This window comes from Megalobrama amblycephala, unplaced genomic scaffold, assembly GCF_018812025.1.
Source record: "Megalobrama amblycephala isolate DHTTF-2021 unplaced genomic scaffold, ASM1881202v1 scaffold534, whole genome shotgun sequence".
Classification (NCBI taxonomy): domain Eukaryota; kingdom Metazoa; phylum Chordata; class Actinopteri; order Cypriniformes; family Xenocyprididae; genus Megalobrama; species Megalobrama amblycephala.
The window spans coordinates 1-12,566 of NW_025953446.1; the positions used below are offsets into that span (position 1 = coordinate 1).

The 12,566-nt window shown below is 37.8% G+C and overlaps 2 protein-coding genes across 3 annotated transcripts; one reads left to right on the plus strand and one right to left on the minus strand.

Annotated features, from left to right (window-relative positions):
• Positions 1 to 15: 15 nt before the first annotated feature.
• Positions 16 to 5,250, minus strand: LOC125261949 (O(6)-methylguanine-induced apoptosis 2-like). Its single transcript, XM_048180528.1, has 9 exons — positions 5,232 to 5,250; positions 4,691 to 4,784; positions 2,804 to 2,861; positions 2,599 to 2,705; positions 2,375 to 2,473; positions 1,991 to 2,170; positions 1,542 to 1,653; positions 683 to 851; positions 16 to 253 (listed from the first exon to the last, which is right to left on the minus strand). The coding sequence occupies exons 3-9, from the start codon at positions 2,832 to 2,834 to the stop codon at positions 25 to 27; spliced, it is 927 nt and encodes a 308-aa protein (XP_048036485.1). The 5' UTR covers positions 2,835 to 2,861; positions 4,691 to 4,784; positions 5,232 to 5,250; the 3' UTR covers positions 16 to 24.
• A 650-nt stretch (positions 5,251 to 5,900) lies between these two features.
• Positions 5,901 to 11,128, plus strand: LOC125261950 (chromatin modification-related protein MEAF6). Of its 2 annotated transcripts, XM_048180529.1 has the most exons (8): positions 5,901 to 6,076; positions 6,714 to 6,829; positions 6,914 to 7,001; positions 7,107 to 7,152; positions 8,936 to 9,125; positions 10,096 to 10,125; positions 10,406 to 10,439; positions 10,718 to 11,128. In XM_048180529.1, the coding sequence occupies exons 1-8, from the start codon at positions 5,987 to 5,989 to the stop codon at positions 10,730 to 10,732; spliced, it is 609 nt and encodes a 202-aa protein (XP_048036486.1). In that variant the 5' UTR covers positions 5,901 to 5,986; the 3' UTR covers positions 10,733 to 11,128. The 2 variants fall into 2 exon arrangements, with proteins under 2 accessions (XP_048036486.1, XP_048036487.1); XM_048180530.1 differs by lacking the exon at positions 10,096 to 10,125 and having other exon boundaries at positions 5,904 to 6,076.
• The last annotated feature ends 1,438 nt before the right edge of the window (positions 11,129 to 12,566 follow it).

Genomic DNA, 12,566 nt, shown 5'->3' on the forward strand with positions numbered 1-12,566 from the left:
AGTACAGCTAAAATAAGTAAAAGCCTAATTTTTCAATGAAGTAGAGATGATGTAGGTGTTACCTGGACCAGGTATGTCCTGTCCTTTGGCCTCCTGTATCCACCTGCTTGTCCCAGACAGGAAGGCAGCGCTGGACACAAGCTGTTTGGCTGGACGATTGTCGTTCACTATGTCATAGTGTCCCGGGCCGGGGAAGGGTGGGTCTTTGGCGGGTATCAGAGGTGGCGCTGATAATCCCAAGTAGTGTCTCCTTCTGCACAGAGATATAACTTTGATCATCTTATGTGACAAACATAAAGCAGCTATATTATTATATTATACTAACCATAGTATAAGCGGAATAAGTGACTCTGGTCCATTGAGTTATTAGAAAATTACCACCTTGGGTGTGCATTATTTTCGAATAATTCAACGGCCTGTCATCAATTATTCCTTACTGAAGAATGAGACATCTGAGGTATCATGATTATCCTTATACTGCTTTTGAAAACTAGTTAATGATAAAAGCAGCTGTTATAAAATATATTCAAAAGTAGCTGTTTATTCTGATGAAATTTAAATGACTAAAAAGGCATTCTATAATAGTAGATGTTCCACTAGTGCATTATTGCTCTTAACAGCATGAAATAAAATGTATTTTATTGGTTTAAGTTTAATGCAGTCTAGTTCTGGCAACACTTACGGCAGAACGGTTCTCTTCACGGGTTCTGGTGGCTGATATGGGTCGTAGGTCCCGGGACCGGGGATGTTGTTTCTCACCGGTGGCTGGATCCGGGCAGTGGTGGATTTAAAACAGGAGACAGGAACTTGAGGAGTCTTCTGGATCATAACATCACTCACTTTATAGTGGCCTTCAGAACAAGGATAAAGATAGGACAGATTCATAATCTGTAATGTCTTTCATTTGTTTGTCAGGAGATAGTTTTAAACATGAACATATGAATGAAAAGATTAATGGCATTACAATATTTGATTGTGATTAATGTGATTAGAGCATATCTAATTGCATTAGACATTTCTCTTCATTTACAATAAATACTATATCTCATTTGGTAACACTTTAGTATGGGGAACACATATTCACTGTTAAATATGACTTTTCCCTCAATAAACTACTAATTTACTGCTTATTAATAGTTTGTAAGGTAGTTGTTAAGTTTAGGTATTGGGTAGGATTTAGGGATGTAGAATATGGTCATGCAGAATAAGGCATTAATATGTGCTTTATAAGTAGTAATAAACAGCCAATATGCAGGCTAATAAGAAACTGTTCTCCATACTGAAGTGTTACCCCTCATTTCACTACTTAATTTAAAATACAACCCATAATTCAATCTGTACTGTGGCTGTAATTACATGCACATGCAAAGAAACATTCACACTCTTGAAAAGCCGACAACACTCATCAATATTCATATGTTTTCAAATATAATGCTGTTTTTACCTTTGAGTTAATTACTGAAGTGTTGATCATTTTAACAGTTTGGATTGCACATTTCATTATTCTCATCTAAATCTGGCCAAATATGTGAGTTACTCACAGGGAGACGGTCCTTTAAAGTTGTCCGAGACACTGGCACTACGTCTGGTTCTGGAGCGAAATGCACAGCGAGCTGAAACAGTTGAATTTCTGTCCACGACACTATAAGACACCTGACAGCAAATTAATAAGTAAATAAATAATACATTACCATTCAAAAGTTTGGAGGCAGTAAGATATTTTAAAGAATTTAATACTTTTATATAGCAAGGATGCATTAAATTGATCAAAAGTCACTGCAAAGAAGTTATTTCAAATAAATGCTTTTATTCATTATAGAATCCTTAAAAAATATCATGTTTTCCACAAAAAAATTAATCAGCACAACTGTTTTTAACATTGACAATAATAAGAAATTCTTGAGCAGACAATCAGCATATTAGAATGATTTCTGAAGGATCATGTGACACTGAAAGCTGAAAGCTTTAATCAATGATACTACATACATACATCATACTGATTTGGAGCAGGATGTTCACTTTTTTGCGTTTCCCTCTTTAGTGCAAGAGGCAGACGGAACGTTCTGGATTCTCCTCTGTTAAAATCATGCTTGTGAAGCAGAGACGTCTGGAGATTATAAGCATCAGGTCCTGGGCTTAACCTCGGAAAGCTATGGGGCACACGACCAGCCTTGAGATGCAAAAACAGTCAGTAGTATTATTCATAATATCATATTTCAAAGAGCTGCAAGGAATGAACCAATTATTCAAATTAAACTGCCTGATGTCTAAAGAATAAGAGTATATGTTGAATGTCTTAGACTTATATTAAGACATTAATTATAAAAAAGAAACCGATTAATGTAGAATAAGTGTGTGATGATAACGCTCTCACTTTTGACGCAAAGCTGCCTGTTCCTCTCTTAGAGAATGAAGGACTGGATCCTTCAACAGATGCATGTGAGATATATGAACCAGGCCCTGGGTTCTCATTCTGATAGATAGATAGATAGATAGATAGATAGATAGATAGATAGATAGATAGATAATTGCTTTTAATGGAATGCCATATGCCATAACAAATGAATGTGGGAGAGATGGATTATTTATGAAACTCACCAGGTGATCCTGAAGCCTCTTTGTCTGAGAGGAAAAGCCTTTCTTCTCTTCATTTCTGATGATGACTGTCTGGTACTTGGTAGGAATGGATGAAGCACATCCCTGAGCTACAGAAGCAGACACGTGACTCGGAATAATAATAAATACAGTAGGCCTACAACCTCTTTAGCAAATTTAAGGAGGTAACTAGAGGTAATTCACTCACACACATACAGTCCTTTGTGTAGTTTACCCATGCTTTCCTTTCCCTGTCAGGCAGTTTTCTGTGTGTAGAGGGAGAAAGAAAAAGATAAACAGAAAATATAGCTGCGAGCAGCGATGGCGGGCCCAAGCCCGGTGGCACCGCCACCCCGGTGGCTTCAGGGCAACTGTGCACAGCGGGCAATAGGCACTTAAAACGGTTAAACATCAAAGGACTATGTCAAATTCACTCCACATTTACTGCACTACAAGGTGCCACTATAGAGCCCCTCCTCCCTGCCCATTTTCAAAGGATTACATGTGCCAAGTTTTAACATTATTCTGATGAATTTTGAAGCAAATCAGGTAAAAATAAGAGGGTGATCTCAATGTATGCTGAAAGTGACACATTTCTGCTTCCAGTTGGTGGCGCTATGACTTTGAATCACAATAGTCACATCCATGTGATCAGCCTTGTACAACGAAGACTAAGCCGAAGTTCATCAAAATCAATTAATGTATGCAGAAGTTATAACACTTTGTTTCCCTTTTCTTGCCATAAATTCGTTGCCTCGCCACGGCCAAACCGTTTGAGATATCCAAAATCCGTTTGCAATTAAACAACTTCAATGTGTTAGCAACAAGTTAAAAAAAGCTTGGTGTAAATTGGATAAACCCTGTAGGAGTAGTAGTATAAAATTCATAGCCTGTTTTTCAAAAAATTAACATTCAAACCAAAATAGCTGACTTCCTGTTGGTCGGAGCTAATGAATGTAAATTAGAAAATTGTCCGGCTTGATGAGAACAATATGTGTACCAAGTTTGGTGACTGTAGGAAAAACAAACCCCCCCACTTTTGTCAAAAGGTGGCGCTACTGAGCCCCTCCACCACGCCCATTTCTATGGCTTTGTCCATGTCTACTGGTTGACAATATTGATGTGTGTGTCGAGTTTCATGCAATTTGAAGCATGTTAAGAGCCTCAAAAACACTCAAGAATATTATTACAGTTTGACCTGTTGCCATGGCAACAATATTTCAAATATCAAAAATCCTGTCATAGGTCTACATCTGCTGTGTATTGACATTACACTGATGAAGTTTGAAGCAAATCAGGTAAAAATAAGAGGGTGATCTCAAAACATTTCAAAAAGTGATACACTTCCTGCTGCCAGTTGGTGGCGCTATAACTTTGACTCACAATAGTCACATACATGTGATCAGACTCCTATAACGAACACACTTGTGAAGTTTCATAAAGATCAATATATGTATGCAGACGTTATAACACATTTCCTGTTTCCTTTTTCTCGCCATAAATTCGTTGCCTCGCCACGGACAAACCGTTCGAGATATCAAAAATCCCCTGGCAATTTTTAATCATCAGTGTCTTGACTTCATGCTGACCGAGTTTGGTGGCGATCGGATTAATCGTCTAGGAGGAGTATATCAAATTCCAGAGCATGCGTTTTTCAAACAACCCTTAATAGCTGACTTCCTGTTGGCGTGACGTTTAACTTAGAGCACGAAAGTTGTTTGGCCCGATGAGGTCTATATGTGTACCGAGTTTCAGACTAATACGTGCAAGCGTGTTTAATATATGGACCAAATTTTCAGACCTTTTTCAAGGGGGCGCTGTTGAGCCCCCCTGCCACGCCCGGGTACCAGCTTCTGCCCGGCCCTGTTGGCCGCGGATTCCAATGTGTGTGCCAATTTTCAAGAGTTTTTGAGCATGTTAAGGCCCCCAAAAAGCCCCGGAAGACGGAAAAAAAAAAAAAAAAAAAAAAAAAAATAAATAAATAAATAATAATAATCCTTAGAAAAACAAGAGGGCCCTGCGCGAATTTTCGCTTGGGCCCTAAAAATGGCTTTATCTACTAATCTCTAGTCAGTTTAAACATCGAGAGAAGTACCTGTCCTGTTGTTTTCATGCTGTTGCAGGTGAACTAACTCAAGAGTTTGGGTCGGATTTATTCTTTGTTGTCATGGCAACATGTAAACGTCACGCTGTGGGTTCAGAAAAAAAGTTTGACTGGCAAACCACGCAAAAAACAAACAACATAAATATACAAAACTACCTAAAACAATTATAAATTAATTAAAATAATTATAAATTAAAAAATCTATAATTTTATGACCCCGTTAGCTTAAATATTTTATTTAATATGATAGTTGTTCTTCCCTTCGTTCCATTGTCCTCCAGGACGTTTGTATATCAGTTAACTCAAGGCAAGTGCTTTTATAACAAACACTCTGTCGCCGCTTGGTGGCTACTGGCTCTATGTGTGTGTGTAAAATGACGGAAAAGTCAAAAAAGCGGGAGAAAGCGCGAGATCTTGTTGTGCGGGACACACGCGAGCTCGAGCTCGAGCTCCATGTTATTGTTGGCTGAAATTTCATATTGGCTAGAAAGAAAAAGAACGCAAGAGCAAATCCCACGAAGGCGTGGCTTACCCGTTTGTGTCCGTGTTTCATTGGTCAAAGAGGATACGTCACATGGAAACGCCTCAAACGTAATCTCAATGAAGTATGAAATCTGATAAATGTTACATTTTTTGGATATAATAATTGTCACTATTATTAGGGATTTAAAGGGTTAGTTTTATCCAAAAATGAAAATAATGTCATTAATTACTCACCCTCATGCCGTTCCACACCTGTAAGACCTTCGTTCATCTTCGGAACACAAATTAAGATATTTTTGTTGAAATCCGATGGCTCAGTGAGGCCTGCATAGGGAGCAATGACATTTCCTCTCTCAAGATCCATAAATGTACTAAAACCATATTTAAATCAGTTCATGTGAGTACAGTGGTTCAATATTAATATTATAAAGCGACGAGAATATTTTTGGTGCGCCAAAAAAAAACACAATAACGACTTATTTAGTGATGGCTGATTTCAAAACACTGCTTCAGTGTTTTGTATACACCCACTGTCATAAATCTGACACTCAGATTTATTATTATTTTTTATTATTTTATTTCCGAGCATAAAACGGATCGTTCCTAAACCACAAGACCTAAAAAAAAAAGTTCAATTTAGAGGGATGACAATAGTAAATAAGTTTAAACACATACCTTAAAAAAATAAATAAATAAATAAAAAACCTAGAGCGCGTCCCCTGTCGGACTGGAGGACATGTGCAGTACTGCAGTCAGCAGGATCCGCATCAGCTACTCTCGGTCATTGAGCAGTTCAGTTCCATCATGGCGATGCACGCCAAAGCGACTCCACCGCAGATCCCAGATACCCGCCGCGAGCTCTCCGAGCTGGTCAAGAGAAAACAAGAGCTTGCGGTAATTATACACGTTTCTAAACATCCAAAAGTCCAAGAAACCATCTTGATCCGGCACCAAATAATGCGTATATAGACTGGAATACCCGTATCTACGTTAGCATGCTAATGCGAGACTGAAATAAATTTGTACAGATACATTATTTAAAATGAATGCATGTGTGTTTGTATTTAATAATCAGATAGTCTTAGATTATACTATTTGTACTACATATATCAGAGTGACTTTTCCAATTACTGCTGTATATCTTGCATATCATTGTTAACATGCTAACTGTTAGCCGCTTTTGTTGTGGCGCCTACTGATGCACAACATACACGGCATTCAAGCATGCCACTTGTGCACAGATTGAAGTTTGTGCAGTTTGAGAAAATAACAAGTGAAGAAAGTAGAACTGCACAGTGAAATTAATATTATTAGGATGTCATCATATGTAGGTCATGTGTGATTGACAGCTGCAGCTAAAATTATTTTTTAACGTCAATTTTAAATCTTGTTTTTAGCATTAAGCTAAAATAAACACTATGAACAGTGTGTTATATATCTATCTATATCTATATATGTGTATATATATAATATATATATATATTATATAATGTATATAAATTTTACACATTTTGCACACATTGTTTATCAGGAGACTCTGGTGAATCTAGAAAGACAGATCTATGCATTTGAAGGCAGTTACCTGGAGGACACTCAGATGTACGGAAACATCATTCGAGGATGGGACCGATATCTGACCAATCAAAAGTGAGTGTGAAGAGACTTCATGTGGTTTAACGATGTATAAATCTGAAAGGTGTTCAGGTCAGCATCAACTTTCTTCTGCTTTAGGAATTCCAACAGCAAGACTGATCGGAGGAACAGGAAGTTCAAGGAAGCAGAACGTCTTTTCAGCAAGTCCTCTGTCACATCAGTGGCGGTGGGTATTTCAGAAATATATATTAGGAAATAATAACAAAGAAATTAAACAATAATTAAGAAAATTATCTAAATCATTTTTGTGTGTGTGTGGATTGTCTGGCAGGCTGTTTGTGCTCTTGGAGGGATTCCTGATCATATGAATGAAAAACGTAAGTAGCTCCTTGTGTCTGCAAGAACTTTTAATCAATCATGTATCTTCATTTATTGTAAAAAAATAAGCTGTGTTTTAAAACTTCCCCTCCATCATAGGCTCACCTGAACATTCAAAATTTAAAAGAGATTTATACCTAGGCAGCATTTTTGGGTATTGGCAGTGAACATAAGTATCGTCAAAGGAATATTCAGACATGCATGTGAAGTCCACAAATGCTGTCTAGGTTGGCAGCTCACAAAGTTAAAAGGTGTGTTCAACTTAAAGCAGTGCTGCACAGACCGATCGGTGTATGACATCAAAGAGTGTTTAGAGAGCATGCTTTTGAATCTCACTCTCGCGGTATTTTGATGTAATTCACCGATTGGTCTGCTCGGCACCGCTTCAAGTCAGACACACCTAAATGTACACTATATAGCTTTCAACCTTCTAGCAGTTAAAAGACAAAACTGCATGCATTTTGCAGAGGAACATTGTTTTGGTTGTGCTTCGGCTATGCATGACTGTGCGATGAATACGGTTATCCTTCTGCTCACAAAACATTTACTACTAGTCTTAAAAGATATAACCAGTTTTGATGGAAAGATCTGAAGCTGACCAGCTGAAGACATTACTGTAGCTTTACCCATTAAGACACAGTACTTCCTTGATAATGAATTCCAGCACAGCGCTACAACAACCATATTGAAATGACCCTTCACAATAGATAATGCTTTACAATGAACTCTGTTAGAGCTACATATTGCAATTTATCTGTTCAATAAAATACCTTACTCACCTGTTGAGTAATAAAAACATCATCTTCACATCGCTTTTACAACATTTCAAATCCCTCAGTTCTTGTCATCTTCGAAAAATCCAAGCTAATGTTGATTCTTGTTTTATTACGAGCTCTGTTGAGTTTTCTTTTTTGTCAGCAGATATTCCGAGGTTTGAGATTTAGCTGCTCCATATCAACCATTGTCTTTTTAACTAACCTATGCCACTCCCAGACTAGACACGTGTCAAAGCAGCCGGAGCAACTTTTCTCTATTTACAGATATGACAAAACACACATGGCGAGTGATGTATGCACTCAGTTTCCCATGAAAAAAAATCCCTTCAGGTCTAAAATGTAAACGCTTATAATAGGCTTACCATAGTGAATCAGGGTAAGACAAAAACATGTTTTGGAAGAAGGATTAAAAAAAAAGTTATATAGTGTATTAGGTGTGTGACAAGATTCTTGCGATATTGCCATGACAGAGTATGAGCGTGAAATTAGGATAGAATATGCTACATTTACATTACACCTCCCCTGTCGTTTTGCTTTTTATAGAGATTAATACCATTTAATTCAGTTGGATAACCATCCAACATGAGCTGCAGTGTTGTACATAGTGCAGGAGCAGTCAGAGGTCTCTGATCATGTGACAAAAGTGACGAGGTCACTGACAAGACCATGGCGGAGGATTCATTGCACAGCAGAGACTAAGCTTCTGATAAATGTCTTATCTTGTAGAATGTGCACTCAGCACTGCCGCTTCCTTTTCACAGAGTATGAGTGATCGCAAAATCGAAAGTAAAATACGAGCACACATTTAAACGCAATTTTAATACCACACGTTTTGAAAGCAGCTCCTTAATGCATGCAAATATCTCCCAATATGAAAGCTGTCTTAGGGTGGGATGTGTAGTTGTAACCATCTTGATTTGTAAGTTACTTTGATTCAGTGTATTTAGTGGCCTGATATGTTAATCACTTTATGTTTGTAAACTTTCTTTTTCCTCTGCTCTTATAGGTGAGCCAGGCAGTGGAACAGAGAGCGACACGTCCCCGGACCTCCAGAACCAGGAAAACGAACCCAGCCAGGAAGACACAGAGGAGGCAGACGGAGCCCTACAGGACCTGAAACCCCAGAAAGCTGCTTCCTCTTCCTCTGGAAGCCACCACAACAGCCACAAGAAACGCAAGAACAAGAACAGACACAGGTACCTGATCTCCAGCATGCCCTTGGGGTCCAGGATATAAGATAGTTATTTATTTATGACCTCATTCCAGCTGATCCAGTGCTATTTCAGAAGAGGCTGTGAAATGTTTAATGTAATCTCCTGTGGACACATCTGATTGGATGTGGGAGGGGTTATAAATTAACATATTCATAGATGATTATGATAACCATTGCCTCTTTTTCCAAATGGGAGGGGTTTACTTCAGATTTTCATAATGCTGTAGCTCCTGCTCAGTTGAGTTTGCTCTGTATCTTTGTTCTTTCATCTCTTGTGGATTTGATTTAAAGTCTCTTACTCTGTCCTAATGTTTATCTAATGTTGTTTTGGTCCAGTTCAGACCTATAAGAGGCCCGTTTGATTAGAGAATAAAACACTCAAATGAAACTGCCAGATGTCTGTGTTTGTATTAGATAGAGAGAAGGAAGATTTTGAGAAGGTAGTTTTCAACATCTCACAGTGAAGAGTATATTTACAGCTCATTTTCTTACTGTATTTATTGATGATTTATGGAAAATTACTATGGATTGGAAGTTTTGATATTAACAGTGTCTAAAATTAGCCTCAAATGTGACTTTCATAAGTAAATCTTGTCAGTTGGCCTGTAGCTTTTTTTTAAGGAAATGCACAACATTTTTCCTTTATTGTTGTACAAAATAAACTCCATTTGCCAATATAATCCTGTCATTAAGCCACAAAAAATGATGTTGAATCATGATTTTGTCATGTGTGGTTTGCTTTGGAGCAGATGAAGTTTGCATCCAGGATCGTTTCCCATTAAATAAGATGAGCACTAGTTAGGGTCTGATATTGGCCCTATAGAGGATGTTTTAGTGTCTATATATAAACCCAAGTGCGACACCCTATCTAGTCCACTGTGGGATTGATGTGCTGGTCGGTCTAGTGCACTAACCTCTGATGCTCTCTTCCTTCCTAACGCTGCCCCCTTCAGCCCCTCTGGCATGTTTGATTATGACTTTGAGTAAGTCTCAATTTTACTTCCTGTTTCTCACTCCCGTGTCTTCTGTCCGTTAGCTGAGTAGGGCCGTCCACTTCGTGTGGATGAATGCTGTGCTGCTTGCTTCTACCTCATCATTGGCAGATGTTGCTGCAGTTTTGATTTGGTTTTGTATTTATTTTTCAGCTGCATGCTTGTGGAGTTCATAGACATGTTGGGTTTTTTAGTTAGTTGCATGCAGAGTTTTAAACGGGTTCATTAGTTTATCTGACCATGATGGGGTTCATTTGTTTTCTCCTTACAGATTTGACATGAAGATGAACAAGAAACCCAGAGCGGTAAGTTCAGATGTATTTTTCTTGTACACATGTATTTTTTTTATTTATTTTTTTGCTGTTAAATATATTGTTGAAGTTTGAATGTGTCAGATGATGTCACTACAGACCAATCAGTGATGACAGTATTTGCATATTCTGATGTTATCCTGTTTAAACCTTTTGTTAATAAAATAATTTAATGTAAATTTAAATTGTCAAAGCTCTCACTCATATTAGCTCATCTCTTTATCCACAGTGTTTTTCTCTGTGTAATAGTTTGATTTGTGTTGATTCTGCAGGATTACTCGGCCTAACAGATCTCCTCAGTTTCACTCACAGACATTCACACAAACCTCTTCAGTCAGTCCTGATTCTCTCCAGTTCCAGAACGTCTGGATCTTCCCCAGTATTTCTCCACTCTTGTGTTTGCTTCTTTCCTGACCGTAGTGAAGCTCTCAAGTGATTTTTAGTCTCTGATGGATTCAGATCCTGGTTATTGCATGATATGTATTTCAAACATGTTCCAGAACTGCTCATAATGCTGGAATCTTTTTATTTATGATGTATCAGTGGATCCAAACCTTTCCCTCCTGCTTTTGGATATCCATCACTTTTGTTTTGTTAAACTTGTGTAGCTAATGTAAAAAGTTGGTCATGTCATTTTTTTTTTTTTTTACCATCTTGTTTTGAATAAAACTGAAATAAGAAAATGATTTGTTCTTTGGTGGCCAGATTAAAAAATTAAATGATTGAATTAAAAATCATTTGGGCAGTAAGCATCTTGATGTTATTAAATCTATTAATACTAGTTGTTCAAACAAACATTGAGATAATCTTCATATCGAGAAACTCGTTTTACTGCTGCCATTTTTTGTGTTTGAGATGTTATAAACCTTTTAACTTGGATCTTGTGTTTCATAGTGTTTCTCAGAGCATGAGTGTGCCCTTCTTTTACAAGAGCAACAGACTGCCCCATAAAATGTCATATTGACTAACAATCCTTATGACACTATGAAACATCTGTAAGTTGAGCAGCATTTGTCCTGGAAACTTCACAGAAATCACCAAACAATCAAGCTTTTGTAAGTCTGCTATTTTTTTCTTCTTTGTGACCTGATAGAAACATCAGGTTCCAAATTACAGACACACATGAACTAGACACACTGAATACAGAGAACAAATTTAAGTGAAAGTGTAAATACAGGAGGAGCTCTGACATCACTGTAGTTCAGAGAAAATGAAACTAACTTGACCAACAACAATATGGACGCCTGAAACGATCAACCTCTTTAAACAACAGAATATTTATTGAGCCGTTCAAAGAGTCTTGTGGACACATCTGATCCTCACAGGTAATGATAGAAATATAAGAGAGATTGAGCTTGAACAGGTTTCTGAATGGAAGTGATCTGGTTTAGTAGAGTTCATGTTGAACTGGAATAGGCTAAGTTCATGAATCAGGCATGTCAAATACTCAACTACTTTAGTTGTTTACTGCACTCAAAAGGTATCAGAATAGGCTATTAAAATTATGTGATTTGTTTGGTTTCAAAGCAAAGTTTGGCGTTTTTGTAATTTTTTCACACGGCATAAAGGCTAAAGAAACAGGAAATAAAGAACTACAGACAGACATGTCTGAAACCTCAGATAAACATTATGTGGTTGAAACATTGAAGTTCTGATCAGGGCCGGATTAACATAAGGGCTAGGTGGGGCTGAAGCCCCAGGGCCCGCGGGTAAAGGGGGCCCGTGATTGGCTGGAGGACATGAGATTGACAAGTCATAGGTGGTTGATTTGTGTCTAATAAAATAACAAGAAAAATTGATTGGAAAACGTGCCTGACTGATAAATCACCGTCCAATCAAAATGACATCGGAAAACGCCTCTTTGCGTTATGCTATCGCATGTAGATGTAGACTAGAAAATGGGAAATTGGCCTTTTTTGCTTGTTCAGCCTCGCTGGTGTTCAAAATGATTAAAAAAGTGATGCGCAAAAAAAAAAGAGGAAAAATAAGCTTGAAAGGGAGAAAAGGGATGCTAATCTTACAGCAAAAATTCCAAAACTAACTACTACGGTTCACATAAAACATCCGAGCCAGAAGACCCCGCGTGCAGCGGCAGCTCACAATTATCTTCACCCACCGACA